This window comes from Phalacrocorax aristotelis, chromosome 4 (genome assembly GCF_949628215.1).
Source record: "Phalacrocorax aristotelis chromosome 4, bGulAri2.1, whole genome shotgun sequence".
NCBI lineage: Eukaryota > Metazoa > Chordata > Aves > Suliformes > Phalacrocoracidae > Phalacrocorax > Phalacrocorax aristotelis.
In genome coordinates, this window is record NC_134279.1 from 43,869,938 (window position 1) to 43,890,089 (window position 20,152).

At 36.6% G+C, this 20,152-nt stretch overlaps 2 protein-coding genes across 3 annotated transcripts in view; both read right to left on the bottom strand.

Moving 5' to 3' along the window:
* The window catches only part of HPGD (15-hydroxyprostaglandin dehydrogenase), a 191,530-nt gene that overhangs the window by 148,006 nt on the left and 23,372 nt on the right, over positions 1-20,152 (bottom strand). The gene's annotated exons all lie outside the window — the stretch shown is intronic.
* GLRA3 (glycine receptor alpha 3) overlaps positions 1-20,152 on the bottom strand; it is a 95,721-nt gene that overhangs the window by 52,613 nt on the left and 22,956 nt on the right. For both annotated transcript variants that reach the window (XM_075091160.1, XM_075091161.1), the window contains exon 3: positions 15,622-15,689. In XM_075091160.1, coding sequence (XP_074947261.1) covers positions 15,622-15,689 — 68 coding nt within the window. The remainder of the gene's footprint in view (positions 1-15,621; positions 15,690-20,152) is intronic.

Here is a 20,152-nt window from a genome sequence, read left to right on the forward strand (position 1 = left end):
CATGTTCAGAGAAAGACTATATAAAAGAAGGTGCATAAAAGGATGATATAGGGCTGGACAGGATAGCCAGTTCTGTGAGAGTAGACAGGAAAAGTTTGATTGCTTTAAACCAGTAATACAAAGGACTTGTATTATGACTTGACTGATGACTTGATTGCCATCCGTAAATATATTGAACGGTAAATATTAAAGGGAGAAAATGAAATCTAAGGACAAAAATATCCTTGATCATTAATAAATTTAGGCTGCACTGAAATGGCTCATCCTCTTGCTTATCGTGCTAATAAACATTGGTGATCTTTTTACTGGCATGGTTTATTATCGCAAATAAGGGGACTCTATTTTTTATTACATCTTTGCTTTATTACCGGTCTGAACTACAGCAAGGATAGTATCTATGCTGTATGGCAGTTCAATTAATGAGTGAAGAAAAAATTCAACAGACTCCATGCTCCACCATTAACTGTAACTCATTAATCTGTCAGAGATTTACCATAGCAGCTAAAGAGAAATTAAGTGTGATTTAAATTGATTGTTGAGTACTTAACTTTAATTGACACGTCAAGTCTGTGTCAGAGTAACAAGATTTGACTAATGCCAAACATTCCCAAGAACGTGCTTTTCTGTACTGAATAGCTGTAGGGCATTCATTACAAGAAGCAATGTTGATACACTGTTAATTATGAGTTTGTCTGACGCACAGAATCCTTCCCAGTGATCCATCACAGGGTAATTCCACACGTAGAAGCTCTCTTTCTAGAACTGATTTTGGCAGTGGGTAAAACTAAGGGTGACCTTACTGTTCTCTCTCTGGAATTACAGAACACCGAGAGATGCCATGAGCAACTGCTGTACCGCACTGCTCCCTTAGTAAGAAGCAACTTTGTGAATTTTCCAGAACCACAGGATTCCTCTCTCAGAAGGGAATGTCTTCATCGATGGGCCTTAGGAAAATGCCTTGCTTTTGCAATTTTTCTTTCTAATCCTGTGACTCTTGCAATTTTGCTGTATAAGGGCAAGTATGCAGTTTCATACATGAAGACATGGAAAACTTTCCTGTCTAGTCCTGCCTGAAGTTAGTTGGCTAAGCACTTTCTTGCTGATTAGGATCTCTAGATTTGAGCCCTTGCAAGCTCAGGATGAGAAGTAAGGCTTGTTCGGTTCCTGAATAAAAGCTCTAATCCTAGACTAGTTTGAAAATGGTGGGTGCTCTTACCCCCTCCATTAAGTAGGACAGGCCAGATGGTTTGGGGATTTGGGCGAGGGCTAACTTGCCTCTGATCTCAGGAAGCTTTAGGAAATTATTTTAGCTATTCAGAAATGATTGCTGATGGATTTTGGATAAGGAGTTCTCTGTTTCTTTGTCTGTGGATCGTGGATGTATAAAAGCAGGTTTTAAGGTTTTCATTAATATTTTTAATTTTTCTGTGGGTTTTTTTTTTTGGTTGGGTGTTTGGGTTCCCCCGCCCCCCATTTCTGAATCACTAAGTATCCAGGTGGGTGTCTTGTGAATAGTTTTGTTGAAATTTTCTTTAAATTTTGCATAATCCCTTTGCAGAGTTTGACTCCAATAACTGCCCAGCAATACTTATATTGAAATTGATGGAACTAGAACTTACTTGTCAAAGAACTAGCTAAAACTAGGATTTCAAAATTTCTACCTGTAATCTCAGATGTGTCAGGTTCCCTAACAAAATCAAAATTCAGCAAATAAGCATATACAGTACTTGTGCACGAAGTGCTCTTCCCAGGTGTATCACCTGCTTTCATAACCTTGGATTCTAAAGCTGTATGGCCTCTGTTAACATTCTGCCTGGGACAGATGAACGTAGCTTGCTTTCTTCTATACTGGGTTGAGTAATACCTCATTCACCACCACTGTTAATGGTTTGGAGGATGAGAACTGTTCTGTCACTACTCCAGTTCAGCCTTTCCTTTACTGAAAGCATGGGAGTCACTTACAGAATGCTTAGTAGTTCAGAGCTATCAGTCTTTGTCATTCAGCCCATGGCTAAAAGAATAAGAATATAGTCAGTAGTTTCTGTGAGGTTTCCTTGATTTTTAGCTTCTGACTTCCTTGTCTTCATTACAAAACATTCAAAATCTGTGGAATTCAACAGTGTGCTACAAAATCAACTGATTTTCCATAGGTTTTAGGATGGAAACATTGCAAAATGGACAGGTTTAGTTTAGTTTAGTTAATTTTAGTGTTGGGATTTTTTCTAGTTTATTAACAGTAACAATGGCTGGATTTTAGTTTCTGTGCTCACAAATAATAGCCATGTCAAAAGTTAAAGCTATTTAATATCTAGCATGTTTACTCTTAAAAAATCAGTTAAACACAGTACTGTCATACTGTATAATGTTTGTCACAGCTTTTACTGCATGTCCTAGTATATTTATTAATTGCAGGTTGAATATACTGCTTCCATTCTTAATGGAAGTTGTGTGTTCCCAACTCCTAATGCATTACACTAAGATCACGTTTTGCAACTTGCTGAGTGTAATTGCTTTTTTAAGCTTTAGCTCAGGGGCTTTTAAAATGTTTGCACTTTCATGCAGTAGTATAAGGGATTTGGATGAAAATGGACATGACAATTACATGAACAAACATCACGCACTAAGCCTCTGTCTCCATTGATCTTTGCCATGTTCTCAGTTGACAAAAGATTTTTTTTTTCTGCAGATAAATGATGTGTCCCTGAAGATACTTTTGCTCTAACAGCAGAAAGTATTTCTTGCTAAGTGAAAATTTGAGTTTTTCTGAGATTATTCATTTGTTCAGATCATACCAGAATTCTTTTGCTATATATTACATGTTGTTATTAATACATTTTATACATTAGCACTTAGAATATTACTAGTTTCAATGAGTGACTGAATGGTAGAAACCTTTATTGAAAACATATATTTGAAGTCATCCTCTGTTTCATCTCCTCGGGAATTAATTAGGTCAAATAGGAATCTGAGTTTTCCATACTAACTTTCCATGCAGCCTTTCTTCTGTTGGTGGGTAAATATGACATTGTCTAGAATAGGGTAAATAGGGTAAAATAAAAGGTAAAACTGAATTAGTTCAAGTCCAGAAGCAGGGCCTGCTAACTCCAGCAGCTTAAACACCTGCTAAAATGGACTATGGGAAGGGATGTATTTCTAATTTTAAACAAACTTGATTACATATGAGTTGTCTTTAAATCTATTGATAGGTATGAAGCGCACAAAGAAGTCTCAGGATAATCATGTTGGTTTAGAGGTTCTACACTGATGCTATGGCAACATGTAAAAGTTAATATGGATTTGAACTGTACCAGTACCAAGGAGAAAGAGAACAATTTGTTTGTTTACCTAAAAATATCTAGTGCCATTTGAAAAGCCATAAGATATTCTGCCTTTTGGCTGCTGGTTCAAAAAATGCATGCCTCCTTCAATCCTATGATGTGTCTACTAGGCTAGATAACCCAGGTATCTTAAGGATTATTAAGACAATCTCTAAAAACACTAAATGCATTTAGGCAACTAAATAAAACTTGAACAGGCACAAACTCCATTCAGTATCCATTTGCTAACCTGCTCCTTTCACGAAGAAAGTAACTTTGTGAACCAGTGCATGTGGTTCTAGATGAGTAGCAAGGGAGAAAGAAGAAATGTCAAGTTCATGGGCTTCCACAAGGTCCATAATGAAGGGGGTAGAAACAGAAGTTATTCATTGAAAAGTCAATCTTAACCCTGTTTTGATAGATCTCAAAAACTGTGGTTTTAGCACCACAGTCATACCAGAACAGTAGTCACAGGCACAAATCTGAAACATTTTCCCTACATTTTGCTAAGCTGCAAAACAGTCTTGTTACACTGGTCTAGTATAAATATTTAAAGGTCTAGCATAAATTAAAAATTGCAGTAAAACTATCCAAAATGAATGAGTTAACAAATGTGAAGTATAAACACACACTTTGAAAAGTGTTATTATAGATATATGTATTATAAATGATATGCAATATACATTACACCAAGGCATGAAATTACATATTTTATACATTGAGTTTTCTGAAACTGTAGAGTAGCCAGTTTCATAATATTCACAAAAATAAGGTAAAATATATTGCAAAACAGGGAACTAATAAAGACTGACTAGAAACATCAAATTTTCAGTATTCTACCACTTCAATCCTATTTGAAGTCAAGTGGCTAAACCCTCATTCCATTTAAACCTATAAAAGTAGATGGAGCAACTAAAAAGAAGACTGTGAGAGATCCCACATATTGTAGCACACAATGTTTGTAGATGGAAAGCAGACTAGAAATCTTCTTTAACTAATCCTGTTATGCCAATAAATTAGCTTTCATATATCCGTATACATTTACATTTTGGAAATCCATTAACTGGAAAAGAAATCTACTAATGGAAAGATCAGGCAATGTAAAGACTGCTTATTTTTTAAAGCAAGGGAATAAATTCAGACTCCCCAGAGTGCTTTTGAAGATTGTTGTTTTATCATTAAAAACAGTAAAGAGGAAATAGTGAAACATACTTTTTCTCAGTTACGTGTAATCGATATATTTTTTTAATTCACCTTCATGATTACGATGAAGTGTTTGATCGATATCAGTTCACACTGGCTCACAGGCTCCAACAAGAAATACCTTGAGGAGGTAGCTGGCTGTTTTTCTCTGGGAAAGACGGTTATGGGATTAAATTTGCTCCTAGGGTTTGATAATGTTTTATAGAGGCTTGCAAGTTGGGACTTTTCCAGACAGTGGAGAATGCTGCAGCTAGGGGGAGCTGAGCTGATTTATGTTGGCTTCCCTGTGTCAAAAGCCCTGTATGAAGTTGAGAAATAAAAGCCTGTGCAAACTGGAGCACTAGAGGCAGAAGAGCAGAGAAACCTGTGAGCTGGGATTACCTGCAATTTGGAGAGAGGGAAGGTAGTAATCTGTAGATCCTTGTCTAGAGACACCTGTCTGGTGAATCTAGATGGCAGGGTACTGCTTCCTCGGTAAGACGGTTAACTAGCTGAAGGGACAAAGGAAAGTGCTTTGGGATTGCGAGAAGGTACAGGACCCAATGACTGGGCCTGCTGAGGACTACGTGACAAGTCAGACAGATTCCGAAGTCATAAGGGTTACTTTGTGCTGTTGAAGATACCACACTGTCTGGGAGATGCTGAGTTTTACTATTGTGTAAATTGGCATGAGAATCTACAAGGATTTAAGGGAGCCTGGGAGGGGGAGAGAGATCTGGCACCATCTTTATAATGCTAGTAATGACATAGGGAAGGGCAAGTGGGTAAAAAATGATTATCAGCACACAATTTGCTGTCATCATTTTGGCTTTTAAAGAACTGATTCACAATGTTTTTGTGAAACCTTTTGTCCTATCATCTGCTAATGGCTGTATTTGATAGCATACTGCATATTCTCTTTGGAAAAGGGAAACGGCTATTTAGAAAACAAGTTCTTACAAACTCTTTTAACAAATTGTGTAATTTTACTGTTGAATTTTAAGTATTACAAAATGGTTTCAACTTTTTCAGATATGATTTAGGACGTGTCTTTGCATTGTGGGCATGATGTATAAAAAAATCTGAGTGCACAGCTCCCATGCTGAGTGATTACTTTTGGTAACTAAAAATGCACACCCAGAGTGCATCAAGTACCAAGTATTCAGAATAGAATGAAGACAGGAGAGCAGAACTGAACTTTTAAATGATCCCAAAATAAGTCAAACTTATTCAAGGAAAGAATTTCAAGGTTAATGCTTCATGTAAAGTGTTTGTAGTGGACACATTTTCCAGCACATATTTACTAGACTCAAGAACAGAAATTAGGAACAAAGTTAACAATCTGAAAATCCTTTATTTTCTTAATTCAGCTTCATTTAACAGTTATTCTCAAATTGACTGTAGCTTTCGTTTCTGTATACGAAGTTTCAGTAGATTTCAGGTTTATGCAAGAATGAGGGAGAAAAGCTGTATTCTTACAGTGATAAGATGGAGATTTATGGACTTAACTCCTATTAGCATTAATGGGAGTTAAGGACAAAATCCCTGTGTATCATGATGAGATTAACTTCCATTGCTTAAATACACATCACAAGGCAGCTACACTAAAGATATTTGAAAAAATATTTCTTTTGGCCTAGTCTTTCTACTTTTTTAAAAAATGTCTTTACATTGCCATCTGTGTCCTTTTAAATTAAAGAAATATCATGAGTGTTACATAATCAAAGCCTCAATGGAATTAATCTTCTTGCATGGTTGCAAGAAAAGATGAAACTTTATAAACAGCATACCTCATACAATGTGAACAGAGCTATGTAGAGGTGCCACAATCTTATTTTCACAAATTCTCAGATTTTCTACAGTAGGGACTGAGCAGATCTCAGCTTGCAAATTTGTTATCTTCACAGCTTTTTCTGGGTGATGCTGTAATTGCTGTAGCAGGATATAGACTTTTAGCAACAGTTAATCTGGTAGCTGCTATTCAGATTTAAAAGACTAATAAAAATGTAAAAGTAAGTAAGAAAATGCAGGAAGGGATGGGAGTAATGTCATAGCTTTCATAGTGCAGTACTGTACAAGTAATGGCTTTTCCTTTAAGTGAAAAAGAGCAGTCAGAGAAAGAAGAATCAATGGAAGCAAGCATAGGAAAAAGGTAATAAGAGGTGTGAACTTTCCTCTGGGTTTTCTCGAACAAGCTCCGATGGGTGTAAGTAAACACAGGATGTAAAGATTTGGTTGATGTGGCTAGGAAATAGATGGATTTGGATCCGGAGAGAGACTGATGCACTAATGTTTGTGACCTTGTGGGGCAGCTGAATCCTGATATTAGGAGAAACCTGCAAAAGCTAGAAGGAGCTGAGGCAAGATCTATGGATAAGTTGTTAGAGGTGGCATGGAAGGTTTATATTAAAAGGGAGGAGGAGCAAGTTAAGAAAGAGAATCACAAGGCTCAATTGCTGGCTGCAGCAGTAGCGGAAGACAACTGAAATAGTAAAAGGCGAAATGATGGGTATAGGTTAGATCGCTCTCCTATGGGAAGAAGTATGAGGACCCCCCCCCTTTAGATCTGGGGAGAGTAAACCTTTTAATAAGGATCAGTGTATTTTTTTTTTTGTAAACAAAAGGGGCAGTAGGAGAGGGAATGCCCTCAGAAGCGTCTTCAGAGAAATTTTCCAAGAAAACAGGAAAATCCTAAGGTGGAATTGCTGTTTACTTTGGGTCAAGGTTCAGACTGATGGGGACCAGGGGATGAATCGACAACATCCCTGACAGAACATAGTTACATTAAAGCTGGGGAATGATGAGGTGGAATTCTTAGTTGATATGGGAGCCACTTATTCCATACTTAATATGTGTAAGGGAAATTTCAGCCATAAAACACTAACCGTTTTTGGTGCTACAGGTAAATGAGAAAACCAGCCCTTTTTACAGCCCTTAAAATTTAAATTAGGAAAACAATGGGTAACTCACCAATTTTTATATATGCCTGAATGCCCGGTGCCCTTGATGGGAAGAGATTTATTGAGAAAATTAGACGTGCAGATAACTTTTAAGAAGGGAGAAGTGCAATTACTAATACCTGATTCAAAAGCTGTGGAAGCGAGAATTTTTATGTTACAGAAGGCACAAAGACTAGAGAAGGAAATTCCTGCAGAAGCAGAGGATGCAGTGACACTCTTGGTATGGGCTGATGGAATCCCAGGTCAGTCTAAATTGGTGGAACCAGTAAAAGTTGTCTTAAAACCTGGAACTAAGCCAGTAAGGCAAAAACAGTACCCTATCAAGTGGGAGGCTAGGAAGGGTTTTGAAGGATTAATAATGAAATTCTTGGATTATGGATTATTGATAGAGTATGAATCAGAATATAACACTCCAATATTGGCAGTGAAAAACTAAAATGGCAAGGAATATAGATTAGTTCAAGACCAAAAAGCCATGTATCAAATTGTTCAGGATATTCACCCAGTAGTGGCTACTCCATATACCTTGCTGACAACATTGAAGGAAAAGCATTAAGTGTTTTACTGTGCTTGATCTCAAGGATGCCTTCTTCTGCACACCACTAGACAAAGATAACCAGGTGATATCCTCTGTTGAATGGGAAAGCCCCACCACTGGGTGCAAAACACAACTTACCTGGACAGTGCTGCCTCAAGGGTTTAAGAATAATCCTACAACATTTGGCAACCGGCTGGCAAAGGAGCTGGAATTATGGAAGAAGGAAAACTCAGAGGGAACAATACTGCAATATGACATTTTGTTGACTGCAGAGACTCAGAGAGAATGTCTTAAAATGATTATAAGCCTGTTGAATTTCTTAGGACAAGAAGGATATCGTGTATCAAAGAGCAAAGCTCATGTGGGGAAAGAGACTGTGATTTATTTAGGTTTTGAGTTTTACAAGGGCAATGGAGACTGGGAGCCAACAGAAAAGAAGCGATCTGCCAAACTCCAGAACCAAGAACTGTACAAGAGTTGAGGGTGTTTCTGGCTATGGCTGGGTGGTGTAGGCTGTGGATCCTCAATTATGGACTATTGGTAAAACCCTTTATGAAATCTTGAAGGGGTCAACAGACAACCACTGAATGCCAAGTAGCTTTTAAGGAATTAAAAAGGTTTTGATGTCAGCAACTGCACTGGGACTGTCCTATTTGTCTAAACCCTCTGAATTATTTGTACATGAAAGACAACATCTTACATTGGGTGTGTTGACTCAATGACTGGAAACCTGGAGAAGAGCTGTGGGGTATTTCTCTAAACAATTAGATACTGTGAGTAAAGAATGGCCAGGATGTTTGTGTGCAGTAGCAACAAATGTTCTTCTAATCCAAGAGCCAGAAAATTAACAATAGGACAAAGAACCACATATGGTGGTCTCTGTCTTAGAGCAAAAGGAGGGACATTGGTTGTCTCCAAGCTGTATGCTCAAATTTCAAGTTATCTTTTCCCTGTCACACCAACAAAGCAAGGGAAGTAAATAAGTTATTACTTAATTTATTATAATAATCTTTGTAACTTGTATATTAATACAATGTATTCCTATGATTAGAAACATGTGTGAATCAAAATACATAAGGTATCGAGATAGGGAAACCTCAAAAGGGGGGAACTGTTGTAAGGGACCTCAGGCAAGAATGCACTCAAGGACATAGTCTTCGCAAGTGTGATTGGCACATCCTGGAGGGATGCAAACAACCTAGCAGCAGACGTCAGTTGAAACCAAAATAAAACCAACTAAGGACATCTACACCTAGATAAAAGTCAGAACACCAGTTGAAACTGACACCTCTTGCAACACACTGTGAATGAATATGTGTAACTGCTCCAGGAAATTTAATGCATATGTATATAACTGAGCAATATAAGCTTTGTCTGTCGAGACTTGTGGCATGTATGCTAGGAGGAATTATCCCCTCTGCATCTGGAGCCGTAATAAAGAATGCCTGCTTCTTAATACTACATTTGTGTTAAGGAGTTTTATTCCTGAATTACGTGACAAGTATATAAACCTGGGAGAAGAAGAAGGAAGGGGGGATGTTCAGAGTGATGGCGTTTGTCTCCCCAAACAACCATTACGTGTGATGGAGCCCTGCTTTCCTGGAGATGGCTGAACACCTGCCTGCCCATGGGAAGGAGTGAATGAATGCTTTGTTTTGCTTTGCTTGTGTGCATGGCTTTTGCTTTTCCTTTTCATGGTATTATTTCTATTACCATTGCCATTACTATTTTGGTTTTGCTTTCCTTATTAAACTGTCTTTATCTCAACCCACAAGTTTTCTCATTTTTCCCTTCTGATTCTCTCCCCAGTCCCACTGAGGGGGAGTGAGCGAGTGGCTGTGTGGTGCTTAGTTGCCAGCTGGGGTTAAACCATGACAGTAGGGAACCAGATTTCCCCAGATTTAGAAATTCAGCTATTGGTACCTAGCAACCATTATGTGCAGTATCATCTGTACTAGCCTCTTCTATGCGTAACGTCACTCAACCTATCCATCTGCTGTACCATCTATTACAGTTTATCATCAAATCAGATACTTGACCCTCATGTTTTTATGCACAGTGCCATCTGGTCTTGTTCTTAACAGGCACCTGAAAGCACCTCCTCAACACCCATCAGTGATATGCCATATGCACCTTTGATCAGCTATTGCAAGCAGTTCATGCCATGCTACACCTTGTAATTTGGTGAGACAGGAGTTGGCTATGCTACCTTTGTCTAACATTTCCTTTCCTCTCTCTGCTTCATCGTGCTGTGGCACTCTTGTAATACCAGCCAGCATCTTACCTGATATCTTCCACCACCAAAGTATCTGAATCCCAACATTCCCTTCTAAAAACTTATCGTACACTAAAAGTTTCAGAGCAGAACTGCAAAAGCAATGTTTTCCATTGCTGCTTATAAAACCATGCCTTTATTTTTTTTTTAATTTGAAAACAAATGATGCTATTTGTTTGCTAACTCATACACCGTATGCATTGCAATGTGCTTTTTCAAGCACACTTTGGTTGCAACCTATAGAATTTCCATACAATATGGAAAATAGATGCTGTATCCGGGGAGGGTGATATGATGCTGTCTGCTTGGAATGCAGGTTCAGCAGGAGGATTTGCATGGATTAATCTGGTCATGTAACAAACTGGACAGCTGCAGACTTGCAAGGATTTGAAAAACCTCTGTCTACTCCTGACTTTGTGACCCAGGCTCAGGGTGGCAGAGGCAAGTTTATGATAAAATAAAGGATGTTAAACAATCTGCCTTCCAAATTCATACAAGAACAATCTTGTTAACTTCTCTGGGCCTTGATAGAAGGGAGTTAATCGTCAAATAGGGAAAAAGATTGAATTTCTTTTGTAATTTTGAAACTGTAAAGTGGCCTTTATTGCTTGTTCACTCATCTGAGATAAAAACTGTGTGATGTAGATACTTCTGCCTGTCACTTCAGTATTTACACATTGCTATATCCATTACACAGAATTTTTCATTATATTTTCACCAAAGGAAGGCATATATTACTTTGTATTCGAGACAATCAACTAAATGATTCATCTAGGAAAAATATTTGGTGAAACTGTTCAGCATTAAGCTTTGCAATGTGTACAAGTGAACACTCCTTTCAAGTACCCTATTTAAAGACAACCTTGAAGAAGGATGAAGCTAATGAAATTAAAGAGCTCTGACTCATGAAAGAAGAGTAATTATTATGGCTTAAAAATGGGTTATTGTAGGTTAAAAGCACATTTTATTTGTAAATGTAAGATAATCTCATTAGTGCTGGGAGCACAGAAAGATCTATCACCTGCTTCGTAACAACATTCAGGGTAACATGGTACTTCTCTGACTGAGTCAAGTAATACCCATCAGCAAAAATTTGGCGGGAACAAATAACAGACTTAGGCTTTTTAATGTGTTAGTTGTCTGCACTGTTGTCATTTGCCATTAGGTCTCCCAGTGAGTGTCCCTTTCCATGCACTTTTAGCACACGCATTATGCTAAGCATATTAATACATACTTAGTAAATATTGCTGTAAATCTGCATTAAGATCAAAGTGCTGTGCCTGACCTTTAAAGTTCAGAAAACCTTGAGGAAGTTGGTCAGTCATATGCACTAGAATAAAAGGAGGCTTTTAGGTATGGCCTGCTATCTGCCCCATAGCTGAACTATTCTGCAGCCTTTGCTTCAGGTATTCAGCATTTTGTCTCTGAGCATTTGTAGCTAAAAATGTTGGCATTAATGTTATTGTCACTCTGTAAAACCGCATAATCTCTTGTTTTGGTTTTTTTTTTTTTTTGTTGGCAACTGCCAACAATGTGTATGACAGTGCTCTTAACAATCAGGAAATCTCTCAGCATTAGGAGATACAGTGCAAACAGAAACTGAGCACAGCTTGAGCTACAAAGAGAAACTCTGTAAGGAACTCTTGAGGATATTTATTGTGATAAAACCTGAAATTTAAGTTCCAGTGCACCAATAAGAAAATGACTTGGTTTCCTGTGGGATATGGGTCCCATATTGCAATTATATATTTAACTTTACATGACCAAGCAATCTGATTGATTTCTCAGATTTTTAAGGTTAAGTGTACTTAGGTATGTTGCTATTTATCTTAAATAAAATACTTCAGATGTTAACTTATGTTAATTTCATATCATAAAATAGTAATTTTATTCTGGGCTTCCACAATTTTTTAATCTCCTGCTGTTCTTTAAGATTTCAAATCCTTATGTGAAAAAAAGAATAGTGGCAACATCTGAAAAATGGAAGACCGGACCTAGGCTTTCCTTTATGTGTGCAAAGCAGTAAGAGTTTTACTTGGCTAGAGTCAAAGAGTGTGAAATCCTCCCTTTTGGAATATCATTGAGACACATACTGACCTGGTACCACCATTCAGCTCAATAACATATAAAGATTGGCAAGGCTGGACCCTAAGTGGTACCAATGATGAAAGCTTGTTTAAGAGAGTTTTTAATTACATCATGTACATTTTTTCTGCCTCCTCAGAGCACACATGACATAAATTAAGTTCCTCATAAGATCACTTAAAGTTACCTAGGTATGACTAGATCACAGCTTCCTAGCAAGAAGTGGCATGTCTTTTCCCCACTATGAACCATCTGATTTGCCTTTTGAGGCAAAGAAAGGGAATATGAAACAACTCTAGCCCACATTCTCAAGTAGCTGAAATAAATGTAAAAAGCAAGAAAAAAGAAGGAAAGAATGAACTGGTTTAAAGAGTTGACAAACTTTAAGTCAAATTAAGCTACATTTTTTGGTTTGGCTGTCTCTCCTGATGTGTTAGACCCCACTGTACAACAGCAAGCAGGCCTGGATGAGTTTCAGGGAACCTACTTGCCCGAAAGCTGATTCCTGCTGCATGCTGTAAGCTCCCATTGCCCACTGACAAACTCCTCTTCCTATAAAGTCCGCTAATGTAAAGTCGGCACGGGCCTATTTCGCAGCCGATCTTGGGTGGTTTTAACCCTTTGCTGTAACTGTGTTATGCATAACCGAGGCAGCAGAGGGAGCTCAAAGATTTTGTTCATCGGTGAGAGAACTAGAGAACCAGAGGGACAGGGAGTAAAAGAGAGAGACTGACAGTGCCAAGACCAATTACAACGACAGTGAAGGACGTGGGTTGATGTACTCGGACTTCTTTAAAGCTATGAGATTATATGTATATACCGTTTTTCAGCTGGTAGATTTAAATACCAGCGAGGCTTCAAAGTACCACTTAGTGGCCATGTTTTATTTTGCATGCTTACTGAAGCTCTTTTGTCTACAGTTTGGAAAATATATTTATGGAGAATAAAAAAGTCCTTTTTGAATCTAATACATTGTTTTAATAAGTCCTTCTTTACGTAAAGATTTAGACTAAGTATTAAGACATATGTACTTGAATTTTAAGGACTACAGCAAATAAAACTGGTAAAATAGTGACAACTGGTAAAATACTGAACTGCAGTGAATTGACTTTTGTTCAACAATGCGGAAATTCAATTTGTAAAATAATGCATGATGTTTTTAGCTGTAATTTTAAGATAGAAAAATTTTCATGTTTTTCAGATGATCTTCATCTTCAGTGTTGGGGAGAAGTAAAGCTAATAAAATGCACAAATGAAATTCCTGTCTACACAAAACTTTTGTTGTTCTGCAAAGGAAAATTTGAGTCTCTGAGAGATCAACAGCTGATGACCATAAGCAAAAGTCTATTTTGAACTGTATCAGTGAATACATTATAAAGAGAATACCAGTACCACGAAGGCAACATTTCTCTTAAGGTCAAGGCTGTGCTTAATTGTCCAATTTTTGAATATATATAGTTGATAGAATGAAAAACCAGGTTCTGCTTTGACCAGGCTCGGTATTTGCTATAACATACTACCTGGAACTGTTTGTTACAGACCCAGTTGTAGTCTATATCTTGGCTGTTTTGTTTGGCTTTCAAGGCAACAGATGACAAAATGTAATTTCATTATAAGATAAAATTATTGTACTAACTGACTAAGTTGTACTGAAAGAAAATGTTTATAATTCTTATTTTTTTGAGAGAAAATACACTTGAGATGTGAACTCAGACATCCTATTCTCAAACTCAGGACAAAGTTTTAAAGTGGTAGCAACTTCAGTTTTTCTAAATATCCTTTTTATAGTGATCTAATTGCTGGATCATTGCACTTTATGGACTCTGTCATCTGTCTCCTGCTTTGCACCAGATTGACCCATACAGCCATGAAAAAGTAGCTGTGGAGCGCTATCCTAATCATGTGGGCATTGGTTAATCCTCTGGTCGAACCTGCATATGTCTCCTTGGATGCCATGTCAATCTGCTTGGGATTTGCAATCTGGCAAGGCATCCAAATACAAATTGAAGTAATTTTCTACCTGAGAAAAGTCACCTGCCTCTATCAGTAACATCTATCCCTATGTTCCAAGGCTGGTAAAGGTCAGGCAGCTGTGAATGTCACTTTGGAGACAGGGGGCATATATATTTTACTTTATGTATTTATGCTATTGATTTCCTAACTACAGGTCCTCAGCTACATTCAGAGGTCTCATTTTTGCTGTTACTGGTAATTCAGAAGGATGCATTAGTATTACTCCTTTACCTCTTTTTTTTTTTTTTGAAGGGGGGAGCCGTACCAATTATTTTTGGTCTGTGTTCTGTCATTCCAAGTATGTATACTGACCCCTGAAAGTGTTGGGATTTCAGACTCTTTACTATATTTGGGTCTCACAAACTTCCACAGTTCTTCCTTCATCTCTCTCTATTTCAACCCTCTCTGTTGCAGAATGACTATGTAACTATTTTCCAAGGTGTCCATTTGCCTTTCTTCAAAATATGCAATGCACTTGTATGGAGAAAGAATGCCTATATCTACCTCCTCGCTCACCAAATTTTAATTAGCAAATCTGTGCTCCAAGTTGTTAGCATATACATTTAACCTGTTAAATAAGATTGTCCAAGTTATTTCTGTTGGTTCATGGTTCAATATCTAGTTTTACTACCTTTAGATTTTGACCTTGCTTTCCCCTTATTTCCTTAAAATCTCCAGTCTTTTTCTACTCTGGCTTCCGTGTTTCTTTAACAGACAAATTGTAAGTGTATGTACAAAAATTGTGCAACCCACTTATGTTTGTCCACTCTTAGAATTCATAATGAAATTTTATATAACAGATCACCAGTTTAGTTATACTGTCACCTCTGTGCAATAGCTCTATCAAAGAAGGACTTTTTAAATAAAGTATAGAATAGCACTGTATATAATGAAATTATAAAATATTTTTAACTTAATGAATTGACATTTTTGAGGTTAGAAAGGTGGAACACTATAGAAACTAATACCTATCTAATTGAAAATAGTGAGTTCTTTACAACTGTCAAATAAATCTTATAGAGGAATAAAGAAACCCAACCCTTGGCTTCAGTTTTACTTGTGTGTTTGATGTTATAATGATGGATCTTCTGTTAGAAAAAAATCAATTGCCAAACTAAATGTTTTCACTTTCTGTTCTCAGAACTGGATTTCCTTCTTCATTTAGTCTCAGGTGAAGGGAAGCCCTAGCTAGTTTTCATTGAACATATTTAATGTGAAATAATGTGAATTGTTTGAGGTAAAATATCTTACCATGGTTGTCTCTGCAATGGATCCAAAGCTGTTTATAAATATGTTGCATGTGACATTAACTGGAGGGCCTGCAAAAGAAAAAAAATACCAGTCCCTGTTCCATAATCATAGCTTACTGAGTGAGTGCAAAATATAAACCGTTAAGAAAAAATGTATATTGACTTAGGAGGAAATAATGCTACATTCACAAATCATTTAATGCAAAATTAAATTGAATGGTTTCTAAGAATTTTCCTTTTGATTTTCCTCAAACGTACACTCCTTGACTGGCCAGTTCTAGCAATTAAAAGAAAGAGAGAAAGTTCATTATAAACTTGCATGGATGATTCTATGCAAAAAAATCAACATCCCATTTGAAATATAGTGCAAAAAATATATTTATATGCATTTCAGTGAGCAATGTATGTCACTTCTTACAACAATGAGGGGAAAAAGTGACCTTTTTCACTCAAGGCAGCTGCTACCTTTAACGTTATCATCATCACCAGTAACAGAAATACATTATTGTTGCTTTTATCTCTACTGTTTACAGGAACCAATGTGGTTAAGAAAGAATGACTTAGATTTTATTCTCATTTCTTTTAAATCCACAAAATGTTAAGAAACCATTTAAACTGAATTTTCTGTTACCATGGGTCTTCAGTCAACTCTTGTTCTGTCTTATCTTACATTTGTGAAGCATCAATAGTGGCAGAGCAGTCATTATGATACCTGAACAATAAATCATCTCTTTATGGAAAAGGTTTTAAATTATTTCTCTGAAAGTCTCTCTAGAAATTGCATTGTGGTAGAGCATGCTAATCTCTCCCTCAGTTCTTATCAATTTCGGTCTGTGTACAGCAGAAACAAGATTCTTCCATCACAAGGTTTTTCTGTCACCCTCCTGCACCTTGATATTCTTATATCAATAGTCCAGTTCAGCGTTGGAGAACCTGATTTCTTTTTGCATGTGTAAACAGTCACTAATAATGAAAGATCTATATCTGGAATTTAAGGACAGTTTTATAAACCCTTATGTAATATTTCTTTTTTAGGGTCGCTGAAGTAAGAAGCTGCTCGGCCACAGCTGGTGGTTTACAACTAGCAAAATCTAATGTGAACAATGACCTTGATATTAAATACTTGAAGAATCAGAACATCCATTAAAAATTCTGTCAACAGGACACAACTTGGAACATCCAGCTTCCTTTCCTCAAGACAATAATTGTTTTTAAGTACTGCATGGCAATCGCAACTGAACATCACTACGTGTACTTCAGTTGTAATACACAAGACTACACCTATGGAGCAGAATTCTCAGGTAAGGAAGCATCTCTCTGCAGTCACTTTGGCATCACTTTCATTTTGATAATTGATTAATTTGTTAAAGCTGTTGAGCATAACCAATACTTCTTTTAATCCAGTAAAAGTTTGACATTGACAACTCCTGAAAAGTATCAAGGGGAAAAAAAAAAAGCAGTCAAAAAAAACCTGTCAGGAAGAAAATTGTACTTGCTGGCTGTTAGATATTTTGTTTGCCAGGCAGCTTTCCTTTCAAACACTTGCATGTTGTACTACTAGTCATCATTTCAAATTTGGTATGATACTATCTTGTTTAAAATAATACTATAAAGTGTAAGTTTGCTGTATAAACAAACATAGTTGCTTTTATAAATAAAAAGCCCTAAATCATCACAACACTGATGCTTAATTTCAAAAGCAGCATTACAAAAATATAGTTAACAGCTAATTAAGAAGAGCATAAAAGGAGAAGCTAAAAGAAGCTTCCAAATGGTTTAGAGATTACTTAAAGATGCTGTGCTGCAAGTAAAAATTAACTTTCAAAAATATGGTCAAAAAGAAGCATAAATGAAGCTGCTAAAACTGGAAGTCATGTTCAAACACAGGAACTCAGGCAAGTTGAACATAAATTAAAGACAGGTGAAAAAAACCAGCTGACTCTCACTGGAGGCAGAAAAGCTAACAATGATAACTAACTGCGAGGCATTAAAAATAGAATCCTGCCAAGATCTGGAAGATGAAGTCAAGAGGAGATGATTACCATATAAAAGTATCCATGAAAGTGAAGAAGGTCAGAGAGAAACACTAAATGAAGTCTTCGTAGCAGCATTTGTCTCCAGTTGCTAGCTCTGTCAAATACTGGAGCCATTCTGATGGAAGATTTGTACAAGGACTGTAGTAGACATTTCAGACTAAGTGAACAGGAACAAACTGACAGGCTGAGGTGATATTGAGCCAGACACTATAAAAATCTTTGCAAAATTCTGGAAATATGAGTCACAGTGAGTCAGCTATCACCTCTGTTGGTTTTTTATCAGTGGAAATGTGTACCATGTCCAGCAAGTATAACCTGCATTAAAAAAGAAAAACAGACTCCAGGTATGATGGTGGATGATGTTAACAATGAACTTTATCCATGTAAACCTTACCTCTGTGCCAGCCAAACTGGTAGAAATGCTGAGAACTGTTATGATTAAGAAAGATGGATTAATATTATTTTTGCTGAAATAACATCTCTCAGATCTACCGAAGCTCTCTGAAAGAGCTGATGAGCATGTGGGCAAAGGCAATCTAATGATCTTAAATAAATATTAATTTTAACTGTAATATGTAATTAAATTAATTGAAATAGTTTCTTTGGTGTTTCAAAAACTTTTCAACATGATCTTTTGTCAAAGGCTTTTTAAGGATACTAGTCCTGAGAAGTGAGATACAGTCATATTATAGGCCTTTTGCTTTAAAGTTATTTAATGTTAGGAATAAATAGCCATTTTTCAAAGTGCAAGGTGATTGCTGGTCAGTTTCCCCATCGATCTACACTGAATCTCTGTAGTTCAATGTCAATGACATCAAAAAGAATATATAGCAATATAATTTTGCTTCTGGTGTAAGATTATTTAGGGTAGTTGTATATAAAGCTGACTGAAAGGAGGTGCAGAAAAATCACAAATTAATGAGCTATCAAGCAATAAAAAATTTGATGAAAATCAGTGTCAGTCAAATGCCAAAGAATCCTTACTATGCATTCCTACTGATGGGCTCCAAATTAGTGATTTCCATGTAGGAAGAAGAAGCTAGATTAATTATGGATAGTTCTCTGGCAGCATGCTCTGTAATCAAGAAAGATAGGGGAATGTAAACTAATACATAAAAAAATGGACTACCATACAAATAGATCATGAACTTCTGTCTTGAATACTTCAAAATATCTCGTCTGTCCACCTCAAAAGGATATATTAGGGAGAAACATGATGTCAAGAATGCAAACAAGGATCACAAATTCTATGAAATGCTGCCACACAAAAGCAGCTGAAGTAGAACAGAACTCTTCACATTGGGAAAGGGATGTGGTAGGGAGTGACATGTAAGTACAGAGATCTGTGAAGATCAAAAGGAAACAATAATTTTCATCCATTTCTCAGTATGTCATATGGCAATAAAATCAGTAAAATAGTCACCAAATTCAAAGCAAAGAAACAAACAAAAAGATACTTTTCACTATTCCAAAACATGCAGATTTTATTGCAATAAAATACTGGAAAGGCCAAAAGTATAAAGAGCTTCCAGAAGTGATCAGAACATATTTATCTAAATTAATTTTTCAGCCAAGAAGAAGTTCCTAAACTAATGATTGTGGAATACTGTTTGGTAATACGAGGGTAAGGAACACATTACACTTCCCTATGTAAATCCCCAAAATTCCACCTTAATAGATTGTTATCAAAGGGTACAGTCTGGACTGTATAGATTTAAAAATAGAACACCTCTTCCGTACCACATTAATTCTGAGCATCTTGAGATCGTGACAATTTATACATATGGATTACATAATTGTGTCCAAATTCGAAAGACAGTGAAGCATTTCCCATAACTGCAGGAACAGATATAGTCTGGGATGTGCAACAGCTGAGTAAGAGAAGCACCTTGCTAGAGGTTTGATGTACTAGAAAAAAATATTTTGCAACTGAAACAAAGATTTTACAAGAGTTTTTTGGGGTTTTTTTTTGTTTATTCCATAGCTAAATAAATACCAACAGTCTTCTCTACTATTTCTGTTGAACAAGAACAGATATGCAGAATTCCTTATCCAAAAGAAGATCACTGGGACAAAATATATAATTATGTGTTATTGATCAAGATTAATTATGACTAAAAGATGGTAGTTAAAATTTTTGTCTACAGAGGAATTTTATTGGAAAGGCAAATGATTTAAAATGGTTGTCTCAGTTCTTCTGTTAGTACTCATTCTGTTTCTTTAGTACTGTTGCCAGATTAAAAACTCAAAAAGACATTAAGCCCCAGCACTTCTTCTAGGATTAATAAAACTAACCAGAAAGTGGCAAAGTCACTTAAGGAGATACTTATTCTTAGTGATAGATCTGAATCATTCTGGGCAGATTTGTTCAAACTGCATAGCTGTCTAGAAGATTTAGAATGTGCACTTTTTGAAAAAGAACAATGTCAAATTAGGTTTTGCCTCTTTAAATTTCAATAGTTACAAAACAAGGCTCTAAGTCTTTTGAATTATACT